The 22,352-nt window shown below is 38.1% G+C and overlaps 1 protein-coding gene and 1 long non-coding RNA gene across 2 annotated transcripts in view; one reads left to right on the top strand and one right to left on the bottom strand.

The window, feature by feature from the left end:
• The window catches only part of LOC117824207, a 42,326-nt gene extending 37,420 nt beyond the window's left edge, over window positions 1–4,906 (top strand). The window contains exon 7 of the long non-coding RNA XR_004633544.1: window positions 2,390–4,906. This is a non-coding gene — a long non-coding RNA (uncharacterized LOC117824207). The remainder of the gene's footprint in view (window positions 1–2,389) is intronic.
• A 4,853-nt stretch (window positions 4,907–9,759) lies between these two features.
• On the bottom strand, window positions 9,760–21,802 carry slc35f6 (solute carrier family 35 member F6). Its single transcript, XM_034699975.1, has 6 exons — window positions 21,559–21,802; window positions 16,593–16,665; window positions 15,172–15,343; window positions 13,094–13,309; window positions 12,894–13,004; window positions 9,760–11,297 (listed from the first exon to the last, which is right to left on the bottom strand). The coding sequence occupies exons 1-6, from the start codon at window positions 21,633–21,635 to the stop codon at window positions 10,810–10,812; spliced, it is 1,137 nt and encodes a 378-aa protein (XP_034555866.1). The 5' UTR covers window positions 21,636–21,802; the 3' UTR covers window positions 9,760–10,809.
• Window positions 21,803–22,352: the final 550 nt, after the last annotated feature.

Below are 22,352 nucleotides of genomic sequence, written 5' to 3'. Positions count from 1 at the left end.
GCCTGTACATATTAGTCATGCCTATTTGTTGTTATTTTGTATTTATAGCTGATGTTATTGTTATTGTATTTGTATTTTTATTTGTATGTCTTATTCTTATGCCTTGTACAAAGAGAACACAGTTTACTAAAGTCAAATTCCTTGTGTGTTCAAGCATACCTGGCCATAAAGCTGATTCTTATTCTGCATTTTCGATTTTTTTGTAAATTAAGGAATACACAGGGAATAAACAATAGGTTACATATTTCCAGAAAAGTCTTTGATCGTGTAGTTTTGTATTATAATATGTTAATTGTTGGGTTAAACAAAACAACAAATCGCATCGAGAATCGGGTCACTTGGTTATATAAAATAAATGAACTGCAATCAGCCCAGGAGAGCTTCTATTAGCTCGCGCTCATCCTGTTTTTGATGGGCTGTGATTCGTGTTAAATGAGCGGATATTCCTGCTAGATTTGCCCCCCCAAAAATAGAAGCTGTTTAAGTATTTTCGGACACAGCCAGAAATCCTTATTTCTTCCGGTGCAGATGAGGGGGGCGCTTTATAATGACTGTTAGAACTTCCCTTTTTCAATATTTGTGCAACTTTATCTCGACCTGCAAGTTGCACGGTGACGCAAATCCGTCCCCATGCTCATAATAAACAGAGGAAAACCTATTCCCCTCCGAAAGCAAAACACAATTAACTTCAGAGGCGATACTTCATCCGCGAGGCCCCTCAGGATTCACACGTTGGGTCCGGGCCAATTGGATTCCGTAACAGGGGTTTCAAACTGCAAAATAAATTGCTTACCCGAGTTTTACCAGCTTTCTTAACCTATTTTCTTAATTGCAGGTGCCAAACAGTCGTTATAACTGTGTTAAAGTTTATATAATTTCATTTTTTTCCCCCTCTATGTTGGAACAATGGCCTCTGAAGCCGTGTTCATTGAAGTCGTGATTCATGTGCGCGGAAGGCCCGATGACCCTGGCTGCCTGCTATCATGCTGTTTTCGAGTGACACTTTTCCGGGTTAAAATTAGAAATGAGTTTCTTAACGTTCGCCCTCCTCCATCACGCAGTCAAAACAATCCAGGGAAGAGGATGCAGCGGGACGCAGCACGCCTCCAGTTATTTCAGGTGCTGATGAGATTTTATTTTATTTTTAGTGGGAAGCATTAAAAGAAGCAGGGATCAGATCAGCCTTTATACGTGCATAGAATCACAGCTGCACCCAGGGAGAGAGCACGAGGCGGTGTTTACTATATCAGACATAAATCCCCGAGAGAATGTTTTCAGTAAAGAAGAAAATCCTTAATAAGAAGTAATATCTGTTTTTCATGCAAACGCTGAGTAGATGCTAAATATTAAAAGAGAATTGTAAAAACGTTTTATTTTTCATAGAAAGAAATGAATAGTGATCTAAAGAAACAAAAACAAGACAGTCATTGCATTTAGAATTTCATTGACACCACATATTCAACTTCCCTGTCTGATTTGTTATTTGCCAAGCAGACACTTTTATTAAGTTTGAAAGCACACAATTAAAAAACAAATTCAACTTGATTCAAATGCTATTTAAAAGACCAAAGGTGCAGGAAAGGTACATTAAAATGCATAAAGGAAAACCCCCAAAAAGAATCCCACAGATTTTAATTCTGCGCAAAAAAAGTATATTGATGCTTTATAAGGTTATAAGATTTAGTGTTTGATCTGATAACATATTTCATAAAACATGTAGACATCCAGATGCAGATATTTAAAAAAAATTAAATACACAATAAATATAATAATAAATGATTTAAACACGTTTAGCAGCTGCACATGCATGTAAGACCAAGAGTGCATTTAGAGTAGGAAATACGTTTACCTCAGCATGGGCTTCAAGCTCACAAAAACTGAGCTAACATTGTGTTTGTTTCCCGCTGTGAAGACTGCACTTTGTCTATACCTGTGTTTCTCATATATAATCCCTACTAAAACCTGGAGATTACATATTGGCTGTAATTTTCAAAGAAAATGATATGAGCTGAAAGTCCCAACAGTTTAGAGAAAACCTTTGTTTTTCTGCAGAATCACAGTTCAGACATTGCAGACTGTGATTGTGCTTACAAAAAAACATCATAGACCACAGAGGTGAGGGGACCTGTGATGATCCTGCTGCCTCATTCCAAAGTTTCATGCATGTATTGTCTTGAGGTTATTTTTAGTGTGTCCATTTGAATGCACCCACTACTTGAGTTTAATTTTTGCTCTTAATGGAGAACCAAACCTGCCGCACAAAGCATTGCTTTGGAAGGAAAAAGAAAACTTTGATCCACAAATCAGACATTTGAGCTGAGTTATGACTTTTTCAGCCGGAGCCCTGCTGGATACAATTATTCACCTTTATTTCTCTTTTCCTCTGCAGTCCTCAGAGGAGCTGTAGAAATAATGGCAGGTGGGATTACAGCCAGTGCCAGCGCCTCCTCCTGTCTCTGTGAGTCCTCCAGACCTCAATCTGTCCTCAACTGAGGATAATCTCACAGTCAAAGTTAAAGTTTAAGAAGTTGGACTCTTTTTTTATGCAGTCACTCAGAAACAAAATACTGTCCTTGTCAGGAGAAATAGTCACCTCATCATTAAGGGATGTTCATGACCATGTTTTCCAAGATTGTTGCCTTCTCAAAGAATAGCACCAGGACAACACAAAACTCAGCAGTGGAATGTTGCTAAGGACATTAACTCAATCCTGCTGAGATACTTGTCCTTGAGGATGTCTATTTGTCACTTCTTTACACTTCAGATCCACTACATATTAAAGGAGAATACTTTTTTCATTCCACAGAATGTATTTGACGTGTTAGTAATTTGGAATTAACATTTTTAAAATTTACAAACACAACTTGCATTTCTGAAGGTTATTTTCTTCCATGCTTACCTGTTTAACATCAAGTGTACTTTGATAGAGATAATGGTTTAAAGTCCAAGGGGCTAAAAAAAGTCCAAGCAGTAAAGAAATGAATACAAACTTGCATAGCAGAACTTTAATATATTTCATTTTCCCAACACATTATCTCTCAACCCTGCAGGTTCATGTTAAGAACCACTGCAGAAGCCTTGCCTTCACTTTGGGAACCACTGGACTCAGCCACGCACAGTAACTGTAGACAGAGTAGTCAGAAGTTTCACTATCTGAAACAGTTCAGTGCTCCACACAGTTTGCATTGCAGAGGTGTAACATTATAACAGTGAACAAGAACTGATATTAATATTTATAATTTAACTATCACTAGATTATCTATGTTAGTGAAATCTTGTAGGGCTTTGACTTGTAATGGGGTATCATTTTGTAATGCAACATAACGTAACGGAATGAAGCATCAGAAAACATATCGTATATAACGTATCGTAACTTATTGTAACAAATCATAACATATCGTAACATATGTAATGTAACATTGTAACACAACATATGGTAACAACATATTGTAACATATGGTAATGAAACATATAACACAACATATCGTAACGCAACATATCGTAACACAACATATCATAGGGCTAAATATCGTAGCGCAAAATACCATAACGCGAAATATCATAATGCACAATATTGAAACGCAACATATCATAACGCAACATATCTTAACACAACATATCTTAACTCAATATATCTAACCCAATATATCGTAACGCAACATATCGTAACTCAATATATCTAACCCTATATATCGTAACGCGATATATCGTAACGCAACATATCGTAACTCAATATATCTAACCCAATATATCGTAACGCAACATATCGTAATGCAACATATCGTAACCCAATATATCGTAACCCAACATATCGTAACGCAACATATTGTAACGCAACATATTGTAACGCAACATATTGTAACGCAACATATCGTAACACAACATATCGTTCACAACACATCCTAACACAACATATCGTTCACAACTCATCCTAACACAACATATCGTAACGCAACATATCGTTCACAACACATCCTAACACAACATATCGTAACGCAACATATCGTAACACAACATATCGTAACGCAACATATCGTAACGCAACACATCCTAACACAACATATCGTAACGCAACATATCGTTCACAACACATCCTAACACAACATATCGTAACGCAACATATCGTAACACAACATATCGTTCACAACATATCGTAACGCAACATATCGTTCACAACATATCGTAACGCAACATATTGTTCACAACATATCGTAACGCAACATATCGTAACGAAACATATCGTAACGCAAAATATCGTAACGCAACATATCGTAACGCAACATATCGTAACGCAACATATCGTAACGCAACATATCGTAACCGAACATATCGTAACCGAACATATCGTAACGCAACATATCAGAACCCAACATATCGTAACCCAACATATCGTAACCCAGCATATCGTAACACGACACATCGTAACGCAACACATCGTAACACAACACATCGTAATGCAACACATTGTAACGCAACATATCATAATGTAACATGTAATGTATCATTTTATAATGTAACATGTTGTAATGCAACATAACATAGCATTACTTGACATGACAACACGCCACATCACATTACGTAATGTAACGTCATATAACATAACGTACTGTATTGTTTAATACTGTATCATATTGTATCACACAGTAATGTATGTAACATGATGTAACATACCTTAACGTATCTTAACTTATCTTTAGATGCATTGGAGCATAGTGTTGTATCTTATTGGATCATATCTTGTCTTATTGTGTTGTATTGTGCCTTATCGCGTCATATCACATCGTATTGTATCCTTTCATAAATTGCTGCATTGCACCTTGGAATGGAGGGCTTTTACTTGTAATGAAGCATGTAACATTGTTTCATATACATTTACTCAAAATAAATCTTTTTTTTTTATTGACAATGCTGTGGGCGAGGTGTGACCATAAATTTCAATGATTGCTTAAAGCCATCAAACCCTTATCATATTGATCAATTAACCAACATACTAATGACTGACCAGTCTTTTCAGTAGCTTACAGACTGCGGGAGTTCTGTCACAACTCAAACAAAAAACAAAGCCTGAAAACAAAGTCAAAGCATGGCTGTTGACAACTTCAAGTTTAAAGAGTCTATTGTTGTCCTCTGATTGTTTTCTGCCCTGTTTTTACAGGAAGTGTTATCAAGCGCAGGAAAAACTGAATGAGCAGCAGTGCACTGTAGCTCTGCAGGATCAGACGAGAGAATGAAACTGATTTTCATTATTACAGCAAGAATTATTGCTCCCTCTCTGTACCACTGTAGCTCCACGCCAGGATTACTATTTCTGGCAATGTTTGCTTCAGGAAGGAACTTTCGCAGATTTAATGGGACCTGGGCCATTGTACACAGCCTTCTGTATGGCACTGTGCCATCTTTTACAGAGAGCAGAGAGAGAGAGAGAGAGAGAGAGAGAGAGAGAGGGGAACAAAAAGAGGGACATGTTCAAAACAAGAGTGTCCCGTTTATGAGATCCTCAATACATCCAGTATATTTCAAACATTAAACTCAGTATCTGCTGCGCATGAACCCTGCTTCATATTGTCATTTGCATGTAAGAGATAAAACTGTGACTGTCACTGTGTGATACTGTGATCTGTCATGTTGTGTTTCTTTTATGATCAAGACTGACTGCAGGTTCTTAAACTTCAATCTAATTACAAACACCTTTTTTCCATTAGCTCATCTTTTCAAATGTCATGCACAAAAAGGAAAGCAATAGAACAAAGTAAAATACTCATGACCTGTGGAAGTCCATTAATACATCAAATGTATTTCGTTGTTAAACTGGAGTTACTTTTTAGACCTGTTGTCTAAGTGTTGGATACTGTATGGAAAGGCATGACGTATGTTTGAGTTCAAACTTAGTTTCAATGTATCAGACAAGAGAGAAAACACAAGACTTAACTGATCCTTGCAATGATGTGCTCCATGTTCCAGTCACACAGACGTAATGCAAACATTCAAAGTAATCACAAAAGTCAAAATTTAAGCAATTTAAAATACAAATAAAATATTAGATAAAAGTCATGAGAAAGAGAAAATTCAAAAACTTTTATTCCAATTACATTTAAGGACCTTGTACTGTGTGTAATTGTTGCATCTGATTTGTGCAGACAAACTGAAATCTTCCAAAAACACTAAAACTGTAACAAGAAAAACTGTTACTTACTAAAAACATTACTCTCTGAAAAATTGCACGTATAACGTGTCACATAATTGCAGCTCTTAAAGTTCTTGTTTCAAACCTACAATCAGCTCATGTTTTTCTGAATGATCAGTTTGGTTATTAAGAATGGTGGCCATCCAACACATTTTACATAACACTTAAATGAGCAACTGAAGGCACTAAATGTGCAGCAGCTCCCTCCAGTGACTGAAAGCTTTCACCTATCCCCCTCTGTTCATTTTTCAAACATAGTTTTAATTTTTCTCTGAGAAAAAAAACAACTTTATTCATTAAAAAAAAAAAAAAATCTAAATTTACTCCAGCTAATAACAACCCAGGTAAGCAGAGCCTCACACTTTTATATTTTGATTATTTACAAAAAAAAATTGACAGAACTTCTTTTAGCCTCCTTTTCAAAATAAAGCACAACAGGTAGACTTATTAAATCCAGTTAAAGCCACGTATTTCTTTTTGTGGCAGCAGATTTATGAAACTCTCTCCTCCATAGAGACTTCGGTTCACATCTGAAGTGGTCATTAGCCAGACTCTGGAGTCCTAGACTAATCACACTCACCCCAGGGTGCCCTCAGCTCTAAACAACCTGAAGGAGCTGCTTTTAGAAGCTTTTAGATATGAATCTGACTCAGTGCCATTGAGCAAAACCTTCTGTTTACATTTAAACAGATTAAAGTCATATCTTTAGCAGCACGTCCACAGCCCCAGCATGTAGATGTACACACAGTTAAATCACATGTACTGTAAGCTAAATAGTACAGCAGCGGTAGGAGAGACTGATGGAAACCCAAGAGGTCAGAATAACAAACCATCAGACCTGCTGCTGCTTATCCAGACTCTGCACATTCCATCAAAACATTAAATTATTTATGTCACATATGTTTGAAATATTGTTATTTAAACTCTGACGCAAGAAAAAGTATGAAAAAAATGGATTTGATTTGTTTTGCATTAAAGACAATAAAAAAAAATCTGTATTAGACAAAAATAATTGCAAAAAGCATATATAGAATAAATTGCAGTCTTTGAGCAGAAGCATGAAGGTGAGTGAGACTGCATGTTCAAAGCAGGATGATGCCGAGCAGAACATCTCAATCTGTGCAGCTCGGCTGTTTAATGCTGCAGCAGCGCTGGAAAAATTCTATCCATCAGCCTGGAAACTCCAAACAGCAGCAGATCTGACGGTACCAGCAGAGAGGTTTCATCTCCTGCAAACAGGACACTGTATTAATAATATATACAAACCTGGAGACAATAACCATCTTTTATACAGTCTTATATAAAATATTTTCTACACAGGTAATGCAACATTTCTTTTATCAGTTTGTCTAAAAAAATAAAAACAGATTCACATCTGTAGGATTTTTTTCACAGTCCTATGGGCCTTTTAGCTTATTATTTAATTATATAATTATATTATAAATGAATTAGTCCTTTTTTATGATCTTAGTTTGTTTTATATACAAAATATAGTTTCTTTTTCTTGTTCCAGAGGATTTAGATCTCTAACTACAGGCTATTAACACATTTACAGAAAATGTAAGTTATATGCTAATCTCTGTTGCTTCAACCAACAGCGAAAATATCATAGATATTAGCTTGCAAAAGCAATGTAAAACATGACATGAGCCATTGCAGCCCTACTCTGCAGTTAAAGACACTTCCTTTCCTATAACAGGTCTGAAACATAAATTGATATAATATGAAATAAAAGGCTAAAATATGAAATGATGTGTCGTATTATATCATTTTAAATCATATCATACTAATATGATGTTTTTTAATAAAAGCATTGCGTCACTTTCTTTAAGATTCTAATACTCTAATTCGGGTAATTCAACGTTATGGCGTATTTATCAGCATTTAAAATGTATAATGTAAAATATTTATTTTGTTTTGAAATTAAATTAGATTAAAATTAGACAACAAATGATTGTCTTTTTCATCAAGTGTATTGATGTAGCTCAGAAGCAGAGCCAGACGAACACAGAAGGAGGTGCAGTTCGTTTTCTTAGCTTAAGGCTGCCACCTAGCGGCCATGATGGGTGCTCACTCAACCACAGTAGTTTGTAGGTGTGTGTGTTTGTGTGTGCTTGCATTAGGGTTTTATACCCTTCTGAAAACAAAGAAGCTAGATAAAACATTTATCTAAAATAGTGTTGAATTAATGAGAAGCAGAACTCCCAAGGTTCTGTTCAGTAACAGACCACTTAATATTGAACTAAAACTCTTATTGAGTTGGAAAAGATCAACCTTGTTGAAGCACACTGGAAAAATGGACTTGTTCTCTAGAAAGATTAATCTTTCATTTATTTGTTAAAATAATTATAACCTTTTATGAATTTATGAAGAAAATAGTGAATAAAGGGGTAGGATTTGATAAGTTTTAACTTCTTCCTACTCCTTTTCGCACATGTAAAGTAAAATGTTTCAGTGTTTGCTAATGGAACTGATTGATTTTGTTTCTTTTGTATAACTGTTTCTTCTCTTTTTCTTGTATGTTTTTTTTCTATTTTACTTTTACATGATCGAAATGAAGACATCAAATTAAAAATAAATGGATTATAGGTAGACTAACTGATCATCTATCCGTTGTGCTTTATTAAAGTCAATCTGCAGTGAAATTATCATATCCATTCTGGTTACTAAGACTCGTCAATATGTATTTAGTCAATTGTCACACTCACTTTCATCCTGTTACCAGAGTTGCCTGGGGTCCTGTGTGTGTACATCTCAGGGGACTCCAGAGTTTAACCTTTGACCTCCAGTAAAGCACGAGTCAGTCCTTGGGGAGGATGTTGGGTCAACTCAGGAAGTGCTGGCAGGTGTCAGCTGCTGCTGTTGGGACTGCTGACACTGGACCAATTACTAATGTCTCACTTTACTTAGAGTAGGCCTTTTTTTTTTTTGCTACAGTCAGACTGTTGTCATACTTCCATTACTACTCATTTAGTTTTCATTTCAAGGTTCATGTGATGAAGTTTTTCAAAATTTCATGACTTTTTTGTAATTTCTCTCCTTTTTTTAACCCTTTGATCAAAAGTCTAAAAACAAGTTTATGGCCAATCCACACTGTTTTTACAAGACAACGTTGGTCCTTTTTTTTTTTTTTTTTTTTTTGTTATAATTTTTAGCCATTTTTGCCTTTATGGATAGGAGAGCTGAAGAGAGACAGGAAATGTGGGGAGTTGAGAGTGGGGGGAGGACATGCAGTAAATTGTCGAGGCTGGAATCGAGCCTGCGATCTCTATGACAAGGACTATGGCCTCTGTATGTGGGGTGCTTAGATCGCTAGGCCACCATCGCCCCGTTGGTCCTTTTAAAAAATGAATACATGTAACCAAAATTGTATAATGATGACATTTGGCCTTGTTTTGAACTTACGATCATTTATGACATGATGATCTTATATCTTATCACTGAGAGTGTACCAAAAACCACTGACCAAATTCACACCATGGCGATAAATTGTGACACTTTTGTATGATAACGTCGTGAGAAAAGAGAAACACACCAAACATAAAAGGCTATTCAAATCAAAAAACACAAACAGATTTCTTTTTGTGAGATTTCAGATGTGTATTTTTAAAATCTCTCTCTTCATCATTATTTGACGTCATAAAAATGCATTATTCAGCTAGTGTGATTAAGTGACAGTTCCCTTTTTTCTTATTGTATGTTACAGCAAACATCCTAAACCTCTTAAAAGTAAGAGATTAACAACAACAAGAGCAAAACATCTGGTGCTCTGATTTTTTATACATCTGTACAAATCAATTACTGAGAATCAAAGTGTCATTAAAAAACAAACAGACACATTCTTTTAAAAACAGCAACACATTAGACTCTGAATTAAACCAAGATGGAAGCTATCAGTCTGCTGTTTGATTGTCAGTGAAATGTTGAACATCAGTGAGACCCAGATCTGTAGTGCATTCAGTCCATGATGATGAAAACACTTTGGCACAATCCAAATGTTCATTCTGCAACATTTAAAAAAATAAATCCAGTCTCAAAACAGATCACAGAGCATAACGTTTGTATTCACAACCATTTGAACTGATAATAAAATCATTTGTTTTTTAAGAATCTGCATAAAACTTTAAAAAGTTGGTTTTACCCCAAACTTGTGCTCCTGTGCTTCAGCACAAAGGCAGTTTGAGATTTTTTATTTAAAACAGTCAGGAGCACATGAAGTGACTTATTTCAGTTTTTTTCAGAAGCAGAAGTTTTCTAAAACTAATATTCTATTCAAAATAAACAATTTTCTTTTACAGACTAAAGCTTTTAAAAGCTCTTCCAGACTCCACTTTATGGTCCCTGTTTAGTTAAGGAACACTTAACAGTTTTGGAGTTTATCGGTTTCCTTGTAACAAGTCTAAACAGATGTTTGTTTTACATTTCAGGCTGTACATTTTCCCAAAATGTTGTACAGTTCCTTTAAAAAAGCTGAAAAAAAACTCCCATGTGAAGTACCAAAAAAGTGTGAAGTCAGTTAAAATCGGGGGGGAAAACATAAAAACATTCAAAAGGAGACTGTGCCCAACAGCATACGTGAGAGGTTTGGTGTCTCAGACAGACAGTCCAGTACTTATTGGTGAGTTTTAGCTGTCATCAGCTGCCTGCACCCTGCCATTTCCCAGCAGACTCTCTGACTCCCCTGGGCTGATCTCCTCCTCTGTGCTCACCATCCCGGCGCAGCACGGTATCCTCGCCATCAGAGGGCGGTGCAGTCCGTTGTAGAGTGCTGTTCCCAGCAGCAGCACTAGGAAGCCGAGCACCTGCAGGCCATGAAACTGCTCCCAGCCCAGAGCCAGGCTCACCACCCAGATGACGAGTGTGCGCAGGCTGTCCAGCACCATGCGGGTGGTGGCACTGATCTCTTTGGTGACGCTGATGCCGGCGAAGTTGAAGAAGGCGATGCTGACCGTGTTTCCCAGCAGAGCCAGAATGATGAGAGGCTGGTGTCCGATCTGACAGAAGGCATCCAGAGCGTCCTCCAGGACCTGCCGAGGGTTGTCACTGAAGTCGCCCACGTGGATGAAATAAAACGGGATGAGGAGCAGCGATAGCACGACAAACCCAAAGAAACCTGGAGGCAGAGAAAAGAAGGACATTTTATATACCGAGTCTTTTTGGAACTCTTCATTATGTAATCAGACACCTTCAAGGTAAGAAGATGTACATTATCCCTTATTTATTCATCAATTAGGCAAAGCTCTTTTGATGTACTGTCCCTTTAAATATTTTCTGGCGCCGTCATTTTAAATAGTCTGTAAATTTTCTTAGATTGTGGAAGTTATCTGTTCGGGAAACCTCGATTAAACTTGTTGTTTTTGTGGTTGTCTGTTGACCTTTGCATTCTTCATCCACATTGCACATTACTGATCTAGACCACTAGCAGTCAAGCTAAACCTTCACTCAGTCCTTTTTTTTTTCCACTATCGGATGAAAGACAGTCAATAAGGGGTCAAGATCTGTTGACAACACAAGCCACATGCAGGCCATGACATGGCCATAGCATGACTCTCTGAAATGAATCACCAATACAGACAACTGCAACACACTCTACAAGAAGGGACAAAGTAGACTCTTTTTGCTCAGGAGACTCAGGTCTTTTGGAGTGGAGGGGGCTCTTCTGAAGTCCTTCTTTGACTCTGTGGTGGCATCAGCCATCTTTTTTGGAGTGGTCTGCTGGGGAAGCAGCAGTGGAGGAGGTGGTGGCTGACAGGAGAATGATAGGAAAGCTATCTTCTCTGATGGTCAACACGTCACACCTCCTCAAGGAGACCATAACAACACTAAGTAGCTCGTTCAGTGACAGACTTCTTCACACGCAGTGTCTCAGAATCAGAATCAGCTTTATTGACCAGGTATGCTTGAACACAAAAGGAATTTGAATTTGGTAAACTGTGCTCTCTTTGTACAAGGCATAAGAATAAGACATACAAATAAAAATAAAAATATAATAATAACATCAGCTATAAATACAAAAAGTAGGCATGACTAATATGTACAGGCTAAAATAATATGATAATAGTGCAGTGGTGAGTAGCAGAGGTAGTTTTTACATTAAAAAAATATTAGTTAAATGATAAAATAAATAGAAATATGGAATTCTGCTTGGAGGCTTTTTGCATTGTATATTTACATGTATATTTACAGAGAGTATTGATCCAACAGGTATGGCACTGTTATGGTTTAGTGTGGTATCTCTCAAGGAGAGATACCGCAGGTCTTTTCTTCCTGCAGTGGTCAGACTCTACAATCAATAACAATGACGTCACCAAAACTGACTCAAGTCCAAAATTTCCTCAATGTATTTATTGACATGCAATAATTGATCACCCCTCTCTTCATACATGTGCAAGACGTCTTTCTACCCATCTTCTCAGTTCTGTTCTGTACATTGCTTTTGTGTATATACATTGTAAGATATGCTTATTTTTTACTTCTTCATTTTGTAATTGCTAATAACTTTTTAATAATTGCTATTTAGGCTCTTGTTTGCTTTATACTTTTTTGCACTGTGTACTTGCTGCTGTAACACTTAAATTCCCCCGTTGTGGGATGAATAAAGGATATCTTATCTTATCTTAATAACAGAGCTTCGTGTCAAAAATACTCCTCAAGGTGTTGTAAGAGTGTAAAACAAAAGTCTAAAATATGTTTTATGAAGCTGCTTTACCTTCAGTGCCAACAGCCCGCAGAGGATGGACGTCGTGTTTATAGACAAATTTCTCCTCCAGGACCATCTGCACCGAGACAATGACCTGAGCCATGATGATCAGAAGGTCTCCTGCAAGACAGATCAGAGAAGAGGAGTTTGAATAGAAATATTTGAAAGCACTTTCCGAGTTAAACCATCCTTACTAGAATCCGTCTGACCTGTGATGATATCACTAAGTTTCTGCCCGTCATCTTTGTGCCCGCTGAAGAAGTCTGCAAGACCCACAATAACCAGACCCAGGATAGTGATGCAGATGCCCAACCACTGACTAGGTAGCAGGCGTCTTCCGAGGAACGCAACCGAGAGCAGACCGGTGAAGATGATCACAGCTCCACGCAGCATCTGGAAGCTGGAGGCGCTCGTCATGTTGAGAGCTGGAAAACAAATGGTAAAATGGTAAATGGACTTGTTCTTATATAGCACTTTTCGCGTCTGTCTGACTACTCAAAGCACTTTTACACACTACTTGTCACATTCACCCATTCATACACTGATGGTAGAGGCTGCTATTTAGTGAGGGACCATCAGTATTAGCTTACCTCATTCATACACATTCATACACCGCTGAACAACAGGGGGAGCAATTTGGGGTTCAGTGTCTTGCTCAAGGACACTTCAGCATGTCACCGCAGGAGCTGGGATCAAAGCCAACCTTCCGATTGATAGAGAACCGACTCTACCCACTGAGTCACAGCCGCCCCAAAACAATAACGGAAGAAAATTAAAGGTTTCATTTATGTTTTTTAAATCTATATTTCTGCGTTCTCTTTTCCTTGACACAGAAAACAGTCTGGACTGGCTGGATAACACTGAGAACACATTATCTTTGACTTATCTCTCTTCCTGACAAAATGACTATTTGAACAGTGGCAGATAATCTATTCTGTTTGGCTGCACCATGTAACCTCATATGACACAACCTTTGTTGACATGTATTTCTACTTTCTCCTTCAATTTCGGTTGAATGATCAACATGACAATTTAGCATTATCTTTGAAAATGAGGTCGTTTTTGTGAGCATGATGATATCACATATCACACTACGTTTAACTACGTCCCACAATACAGTCCCCAGTGTGTAACAACAAATCAGTTCCTGTAATTGTCTGAGAACTGCTGAGTGTAAGAAATCAAATGTGTTTTAAGAGACAATTACTAATCGTAATAATTAATAATAATAATAAAAAATAATAAGAATTATAATAATATAATAACAACAACAACAATAATAATTATTATTATAATAATAGTAATAATAAGTATTATTATTATTATTATAATTATTATTATTATTATTGCTTGAGAAATTCCTACTTGGAGCTATGCCACTGAGAATAAAAAATAAAAAGACTTTATTACTCTCATGTGAGTTGCACGTTGTACCCGACTATACTATGCTTTTATTACATTTTCCCTTTGCAAGAACAGTACCAAAGTCTGTATATATTTTTATTCTTTCGTTTGTCCATGGTTCAATTCCAAGTAGGAATTGCTTACACGGTTACCTTCAAGGACAAGTCCAAAGACCAAAAACAGACATGTTTAAAGTGAGTGCTCTTTCATGGCAGCACTGTAGCTTATTACTAATCCTACAGTTTCACACCATACGTGCATATTTGGAGAAGCTACAATTAAACAGGATTTGTACCATTCGTTTTTTGTATGCTACAGTTTCTAAACTGGTAAAAGTATGGCTCTACAAATGAGGACAACTGGTCTTAGTTGATAGGACTGAAATATAGCAGAGCTAATGTGACAACAAGGAATGAGGATGCTAAAGAAAAACCTGTATTTTATTAAGTATTTTTTCTGGCATGTCTGCCTTTATTAGACAGCACAGCTGAACAGATAGGAAATATGGGGAGAAGGATGAGGGAAGACATACGGCAAAGGTTTGAAGCCGGGAGTCAAACCAGCGACCACTGTAACTCTGTACATGGGCCCATGCTTGAACAGAGAGGCCAACCTGCCCGTTGAAAAATTGGTATCAAATCGGCACCACATGGTTTCAGCACACTATACACTCCCTCAAAAACTAGTGAAATCAAGTCCAACATTTACTCTTGTTGGCCTTTTTTCCCTATTTTGCTTCTTCTGTTTGTGTCCTCTTTGTTTTTTTCAGCTCACACTTCAAATAATCTAATTCCTGTCTTATTTCCTGTCATATCTCATGCCACTCTAAACAGTCACAGTGACTTTACAAGTCCAAAAAAACTATAATGGAAGGGTGACTTACCAACATACATGAGGGAGGTGGCAGTCATGTCACACATGGCAGGTGGGAAGAAGAGCAGAGGGTTGAAGCTCTGGCCCGGGTTCATCTTTGGCTCTGGACGGCGTCTGTCATGGCAAATTAAAATGTAGAAGACTGCCAAACAGCTTAACTCACCCAGAAACATCCCCACCGCCTGGAGAGGTTTCAAAAAGAGAAAGACAGAAAGAGAAAGTAAACAGATTACAACTGAGTTGTGACTTTGGGGAATGCAGTCAAGGGCCAAGTTTGTATCTTTAAGCTGTCTAGACTGGGTATCATTTGAAAACACCTGAGCTGACAACACACTTTATTTTTTAAACACCTTATTTTGAGAAACACACCTTTTTTTTTAAATATAAGACCATAAAAGCAGCCAAGCATCCTCAGTGTGGAACTTGTTTAAACTTAATCAGCTGTCAGGAGTTTGATGAACTAAAACAGTGAAAGTGTTGATTTCAGTGAGAGACTGTCTGATCTAAGAATAAGGTAAATCTATCTATCAAAGTGACCTCTAAAACTGTCACACCTTTTTCATGATTTGGCATTAATCAAGTGTGCCGATATTTTCTTACACATCTGGTAAATAATGTAACTAATCTGAACAGGTAACATGTTCCAGTTTATGGTGCTTGACTGACTGACATCAAAAATTGTGCCTTCAGACAAATTACAAAGAAAGATTCAACAATTAGACTCCTTCCTCCAATGTGGTGAGGGTAGAGAAATGTTACTTCACTGTGGTTCCATAATCAGGATCAAGATTTTGGACACATTATCATTGAAAAATTCTAAATCGGTAACATTGCAACATGTATCATTGAAAAACAGATTTTGTTAGAGCCATATGTGTTTCAATACTATGTGTGGACTGTTTTACTTTGTTTGATGCACTTGTGTACACACTAGGTGGCGGGTGTGTCAAGCCAGGTGTAGAAAGCATACAGCGAAGAAGTCCCAATTAGTGGCAGGTGAGCTGCCTACCGGGTAGCATGCAGTTTTTTGACCGCCATCTTCATTATCTTCATTATCTTCATTATCTTCATTATCTTCATTATCTTCATTATCTTCGTAATCTTCGTAATCGATTCGAGCACAATAGCTTCATGCCTGTCAATTCCGCAAGTTCATAGTGGATGTAAGTGTGGATTGATCCGCTGAGCCTTTATTGTGTGTCGATGTAAAATAAACCCGTTGATGTCAATGTACGGAGTATGGACGTCATGCTTTGCATAAGTGTTCTGCTCGCCCTATCAGGATTCTAATTCTCATAACTAACTCAACATTGTTCCTTATTTGGAGTATGTTCAGTATTGGTGTCAGAAGTGGCTAGATTGGAAAAATAATATTTTCATTCTCATGTTTCTGTGTGAACGAACTCTCAGATATACTTTATGATAATTTACCTGTAAGAATGGATGAGAGAACTTGTGTTCAGGGTCATCATTGCAGCCCTTTGCTGAGAACATGTCAGCCCATCTGGAAAATAAAAAGATTGTTACAATATAGTCAGACATTTTACACAACCAAGTATACGGAGACATGTTTTTTTTAAATCTTCAGAATAGCCTAACCTTTCATGACCCCAGTTTCCTTTGATGGATCCTTACTTATTTTAGTTAAATATAACAGGAAACTGGGTTATTTTTTTAGCACTGGGGCTTTGGAAATCACTGCAGGGATTTTCAAACGTTCTCTAACATCTGCATACAACCAAGTGATGAACCCTTGCTTCTCTAATTGAAGAGAGATCTGTTTTAGTGTGGTTATATAATAACTATATGGAGTCAGCTGAAGTAAACTGATGAACTAGCTTGAAGTCTGGGTTAATGACTACACAAGTCTGCTTCAATTTTATAGTCAAGACAGTTAGAGGAAGCATGACTGGCATGTGACCTCCAGTCTGCTAGAACACTCAAGACACGGACTTGTGGTCCTTCCAGGTGATGACACAGCTTTTTTATCAAAATGCAACCACATCTGAGGTCAACGGTATAAGAAGAAACCTGTTGAGAGATCAAAATCTTCTTCAAGCATGCAGTTTCTTTGTTCTCGGGCTGGGTCTGAGATTTCTTTACCAATGAGTGTTTATTTGAATCCACACTGAATATTTCTTCCTGCCACTCGATCTGCCATTGAAAAGCACCTGTCAAGCTAACATCTGGATTTGATGCAGCCACTTTAGATTATTTTTAAGTGTAATGAATCTGTTATTTATTACTCCTATTTATCGGGGACAGCAAGGATGTTGGTTTCTATAATTAAAAAAAATAAATTTGTTGAATTGTTTGCTCACGCAGTCTCTCACAGAGTGGTGAACCTCTTCCCATCTTTACATCTGAGAGATTCAGCCTCTCTTGAATGATGCTTTTATACCCAGCCATGTTACTGACCTGTTGCAAATTTGCCTAATTAGTTGAGAGGTATTTTCTAAGACTTACACAACCGTTTTCTCATCCCTGCCCCAACTTTTGAGAATGGTGTTGCTGTCTTCATATTTAAAATGAAGATCTGTTCACTGTGTGATTGATTAAATATCTGTATCTTATGGTGGCTCTGGTGGACAAAACAAATTTAAAAAAGATGAAACACTTTTACAAAGTTGGAGACAAATTTACATTTTGGAAAACATTTTTACATTTTATAAAACAAAATTACACCAGCAAAACACTTTAACCAAGGACAAAACAAATTTACATTTAAGGAAACAAATTTACAAAAGATGAAGCACTTTTACCATTTCTGAAACAAATTAACATTTCATTTTTACAGAAAGAGAATGTACCAAATACAGGAAGTGATCTGGAAGTGATCTAGTGAGGGGTCATTTAGTTTGTTTTGATGGGGAGAAACCAAACGGAGCGACATGGTTTACATATTAGGACATCCTCGGGTCTCAGAGAGAGGTATCAGACCTCAGATGAAAAAGCATCATGTCTCCGGAAAACCTTCATAATGTGTCAGAATTGATGAAACGGCCTCACACCACATAGCCTCAGGCTAAACGAAGTCAGGCTAAACAGAGTCAGGCTAAAAGTAGTCAGGCTAAACGGAGTCAGGCTAAATGGAGTCAGGCTAAATGGAGTCAGGCTAAATGGAGTCAGGCTAAATGGAGTCAGGCCAAATGGAGTCAGGCCAAAAGTAGTCAGGCTAAAAGTAGTCAGGCTAAACAGAGTCAGGCTAAACAGAGTCAGGCTAAAAGGAGTCAGGCTAAAAGGAGTCAGGCTAAACGGAGTCAGGCTAAAAGGAGTCAGGCTAAAAGTAGTCAGGCTAAACGGAGTCAGGCTAAACAGAGTCAGGCTAAACGGAGTCAGGCCAAAAGGAGTCAGGCTAAACGGAGTCAGGCTAAACGGAGTCAGGCTAAAAGGAGTCAGGCTAAACGGAGTCAGGCTAAACGGAGTCAAGCTAAACGGAGTCAGGCTAAAAGGAGTCAGGCTAAAAGTAGTCAGGCTAAACGGAGTCAGGCTAAACAGAGTCAGGCTAAACGGAGTCAGGCCAAAAGGAGTCAGGCTAAACGGAGTCAGGCTAAACGGAGTCAGGCCAAAAGTAGTCAGGCTAAACGGAGTCAGGCTAAACGGAGTCAAGCTAAACGGAGTCAGGCTAAAAGGAGATAGGCTAAAGGTGTCAGGCTAAAAGGAGTCAGGCTAAATGGAGTCAGGCTAAAAGGAGTCAGGCTAAAAGGAGTCAGGCTAAATGGAGTCAGGCTAAAAGGAGTCAGGCTAAATGGAGTCAGGCTAAATGGAGTCAGGCTAAACGGAGTCAGGCTAAAAAGAGTCATGCTAAACGGAGTCAGGCTCAACGGTAAAAGTGGTCCGTCGTTTGTAAAATTGTCTCCAACTTTGTAAAAATGTTTCATCTTGGGGCGCTGGTGGCCTAGCGGTCTAAGCGCCCCAAATACAGAGGCTACAGTCCTTGTTGCAGGGGTCGCCGGTTCGATTCCCTTTGGTCGACCATTTCCTGCATGTCTTCCCCCGCACTCTACCCCCCACATTTCCTGTGTCTCTTCAGCTGTCCTATACAATAAAAGGCAAAAAAGGCCAAAAATAAAACTTAAAAAAAAAGTGTTTCATCTTTTGTAAATTTGTTTTCTTAAATGTAAGTTTGTTTTGTCCTTGGTAAAAGTGTTTTTGCTGAGGTAATTTTGTATTATAAAATTTAAAAATGTTTTCCAAAATGTAAATTTGTCTCCAACTTTGTAAAACTGTTTCATCTTTTGTAAATTTGTTTTGTCCTTCAGGGCCACCGTACTACTGATCCAAAAGTGGAGTGGAAACTCGACCCACTATGTACACTACTTGCTGTGTTAGACTCACTGAAGCAGTGCAGTGAAAGGGCTGGTGTCATGTGACTATTGTGAAGCCTTACCTGTTTGTTGCGCTCTGAGCTACATGACACAGCTTGTTCTGCCTGACTCATGGGCACACACTCAGTGTAGAGTTTTGTTAAGCACACAAGAGCCACAAAAAGACACAGAAGTAGGCAGCAGAGAGCTGACATCACATTTTATTGCAGAAGTAAAGAAAGCTGAGTTTCTTGTTTCGTTTAGAAAGCAGACTTCTCTACCGTGACAGTGGTAAGTCATGAAATGTTTGGAGTTGTCTGGGCCTTTTTTCACAATGTTTTATCTTGTAAGTAGCACACGATACAGCAAACTCTGGTTGTAGTAGCCCTGACTTCCACAATGACTGTGGTGATTCAGTCAGAGCTCCCTCCACAGACTCCAACTAGTTCAAAATGCAGCCACTTGGATTTTAACAAGCACATCAAAACATCAACAAATCACTCCTGTCCTCGCCAGCCTACATCTGCTGCCACTTTTTTATCGTGTTGATTTTAAGATTTTATTGATTATTTTTACAATTTTAAAGGGACAGGCCACAAAACTATTTAAGACCTTTTAACCCCCTATATGCCTGGGCGGCCCCTCAGCTCTGTGGATGCCTCTCTGCTGGTTGTGCCAAGATCCCGCCTTAAAGCAAAAGGTGACCGGGCCTTTTCAATCTTGAACCTCCTGCCACTGACAATTAGGCAGTCCACAACCTTAACTGTTTTTAAATCCTCACTAAAAACATTTTTTTATATAAGAAGGCATTTCTCCACCCCTAGTTCATGAATTTGCTCTGCATTCAGATGTCTTGTTTTACTTCTGTCTTTTTTCCCCCCTGTATGCACAATTTTTTTTGCTTTGTAATTCTCTGCTTTTTTTTTATTGTGAAGCACTTTGTAACCTTGTTAAGAAAAGCGCTATATAAATAAAGTGGAATATTATTATTATTATTATTATTATTATTATTATTATAATTACCTATGATGTACAAAAACAGCTGAACTAGACTGTTACAAAAGATGCATTTCGACCAAGAGTTCCGGGGTCTTTTAGCCCCCGGAACTACTTTCCCCGGTACTAAAAGGTTCCTGTGCCCCAATTGTTGTCTGCGTTTCGACCGCAGGCTGAAGTCCCAGGTAAATGTGTGCAAATCAGGCCAGTGACGTATGGAGAAAATAAATTATATTAAATCATATTTTGAAATCTTACTAAAAAATAAAACTAGTATGCATTCCCAGGAACTCCCTCTGTGTTTCAACAACTGTGTAAACTCCACAAACACCGTAACGTTCAACCGAAAGTCCCAGGACCTCTGAAAAGTACTACCCCCCCAAGCAGGGGCTTTTCAGGGAGTAGATTATCTACCCCTGAACTAAATTTAGACCCTGGTTCCTCCGGTCAAAATGCTCATAGTTCCGGGGTAAAGTCCCTAGTTCCAGGGTAAAGTTCCTGCGGTGGAAAAACTCCTTTAACCTCTGGCACAGTATGCATCCCTGAGTCAGCTCAAGCTGTTGAAATAATGCAGCTGCAGAGTCAGTTCACTCGGAAATGGAGTCAATTGACTTCAGATAATACAGTTTCAGACTACTTCCAATTCAACAACAGCTTCTTCCTGGTTACAATCTTATCACGACGTAGACAGTATTGAAATGTCTTCCATCACAGCCTCACTTTGCTTCCTGACAAGAGGAGCATGTTAAGCTAGCTTCTCATTACACCAACAGCTTGATAACAATGTTTATTTTAGCTGTAGTAAAGCAACAAGCCATTAGTTAACGTGATTAGTGTGCAGACTGCACATACAATACAAGATAAGGTACACTGTGAGGACACCATGCTAATGCCATGACAGAAACACTTAATAAACAAGATAGAACAAACAGCTCGGATGTTAGCTCCGAAACAAGCTAAACAGCATTATTCTAAAGTTTACTTCAATATATCATTGATCCACATCTGATTGATCTCTCCATGACCCTCCTGCAGTGACTGTAACCATAAACACATGACATCAGTATTAGGACAACACAATTAAATGTACTCACTTCGCCGATAATGTGTTAATGGATCCAGTTGTGAGCATAAGTCCCGCCAGGAACAGCTGATATTTCGTCCAAGCCATGCTGGGAGAGAATGAATGGGACAAACACCCCGGCACAAAGGAGCACTGAGTTGTTTTTTTGTGTGTTCGCCCAGGTTGTTATTCACTCTCTTCCCAGAGGATCCGACACATGACGGTTTATAGTCAGCTGACCGCAGCAGACGACATGCTGCGTTCACGTGCTGTCGGAAATGACGGAACCAAAGCCTCTCGTGGGTGTTTGTGAAACTTGATGAAGTCAGCAAGATTTTTTTTTTGAAGAAGAAAGGTGTAAGTGATAATGTATAATAGACAGTGGGGGGCGAAGTGCACAGCTTCATTACTTAAGTCAAAGTATTGATACACCAGGTGAAATATTACTCCAATACAAGTGAAAGTTTCTCTGTCAAATTATTACTTGAGTTAAAGGACTGAAGTACTTCCTTTTGAAAATACTTAAGTATTCAAAGTACTTCTTAAAAAATCTCATGAGTGCAGTCAAGAATACATAGGAGTACATTCTGTTACATTGTGTTTATTTAGAAACCATTACTTGACATCTCTAATAACTATACCATGTAATAAAATCAGCAACTAAGTTACTCCAAGCACAGACAACTTAGTTTGAAATGTTCATCTGGAATTAAACAAATGTTATGTAGCTCAACACGCTTTCTCAGGTTGGACAGTGAATATTTGTATGTTTGGGCAGAGTGGGAAACAGGGAGAACATTTCAAACGTTACGTATCATTCTTCAT

This window comes from Notolabrus celidotus, chromosome 13 (assembly GCF_009762535.1).
Source record: "Notolabrus celidotus isolate fNotCel1 chromosome 13, fNotCel1.pri, whole genome shotgun sequence".
In the NCBI taxonomy this organism is placed as follows: domain Eukaryota; kingdom Metazoa; phylum Chordata; class Actinopteri; order Labriformes; family Labridae; genus Notolabrus; species Notolabrus celidotus.
The sequence above is the reverse complement of the archived record's forward strand: the minus strand, read 5'-3'. Positions and strand labels throughout refer to the sequence as shown.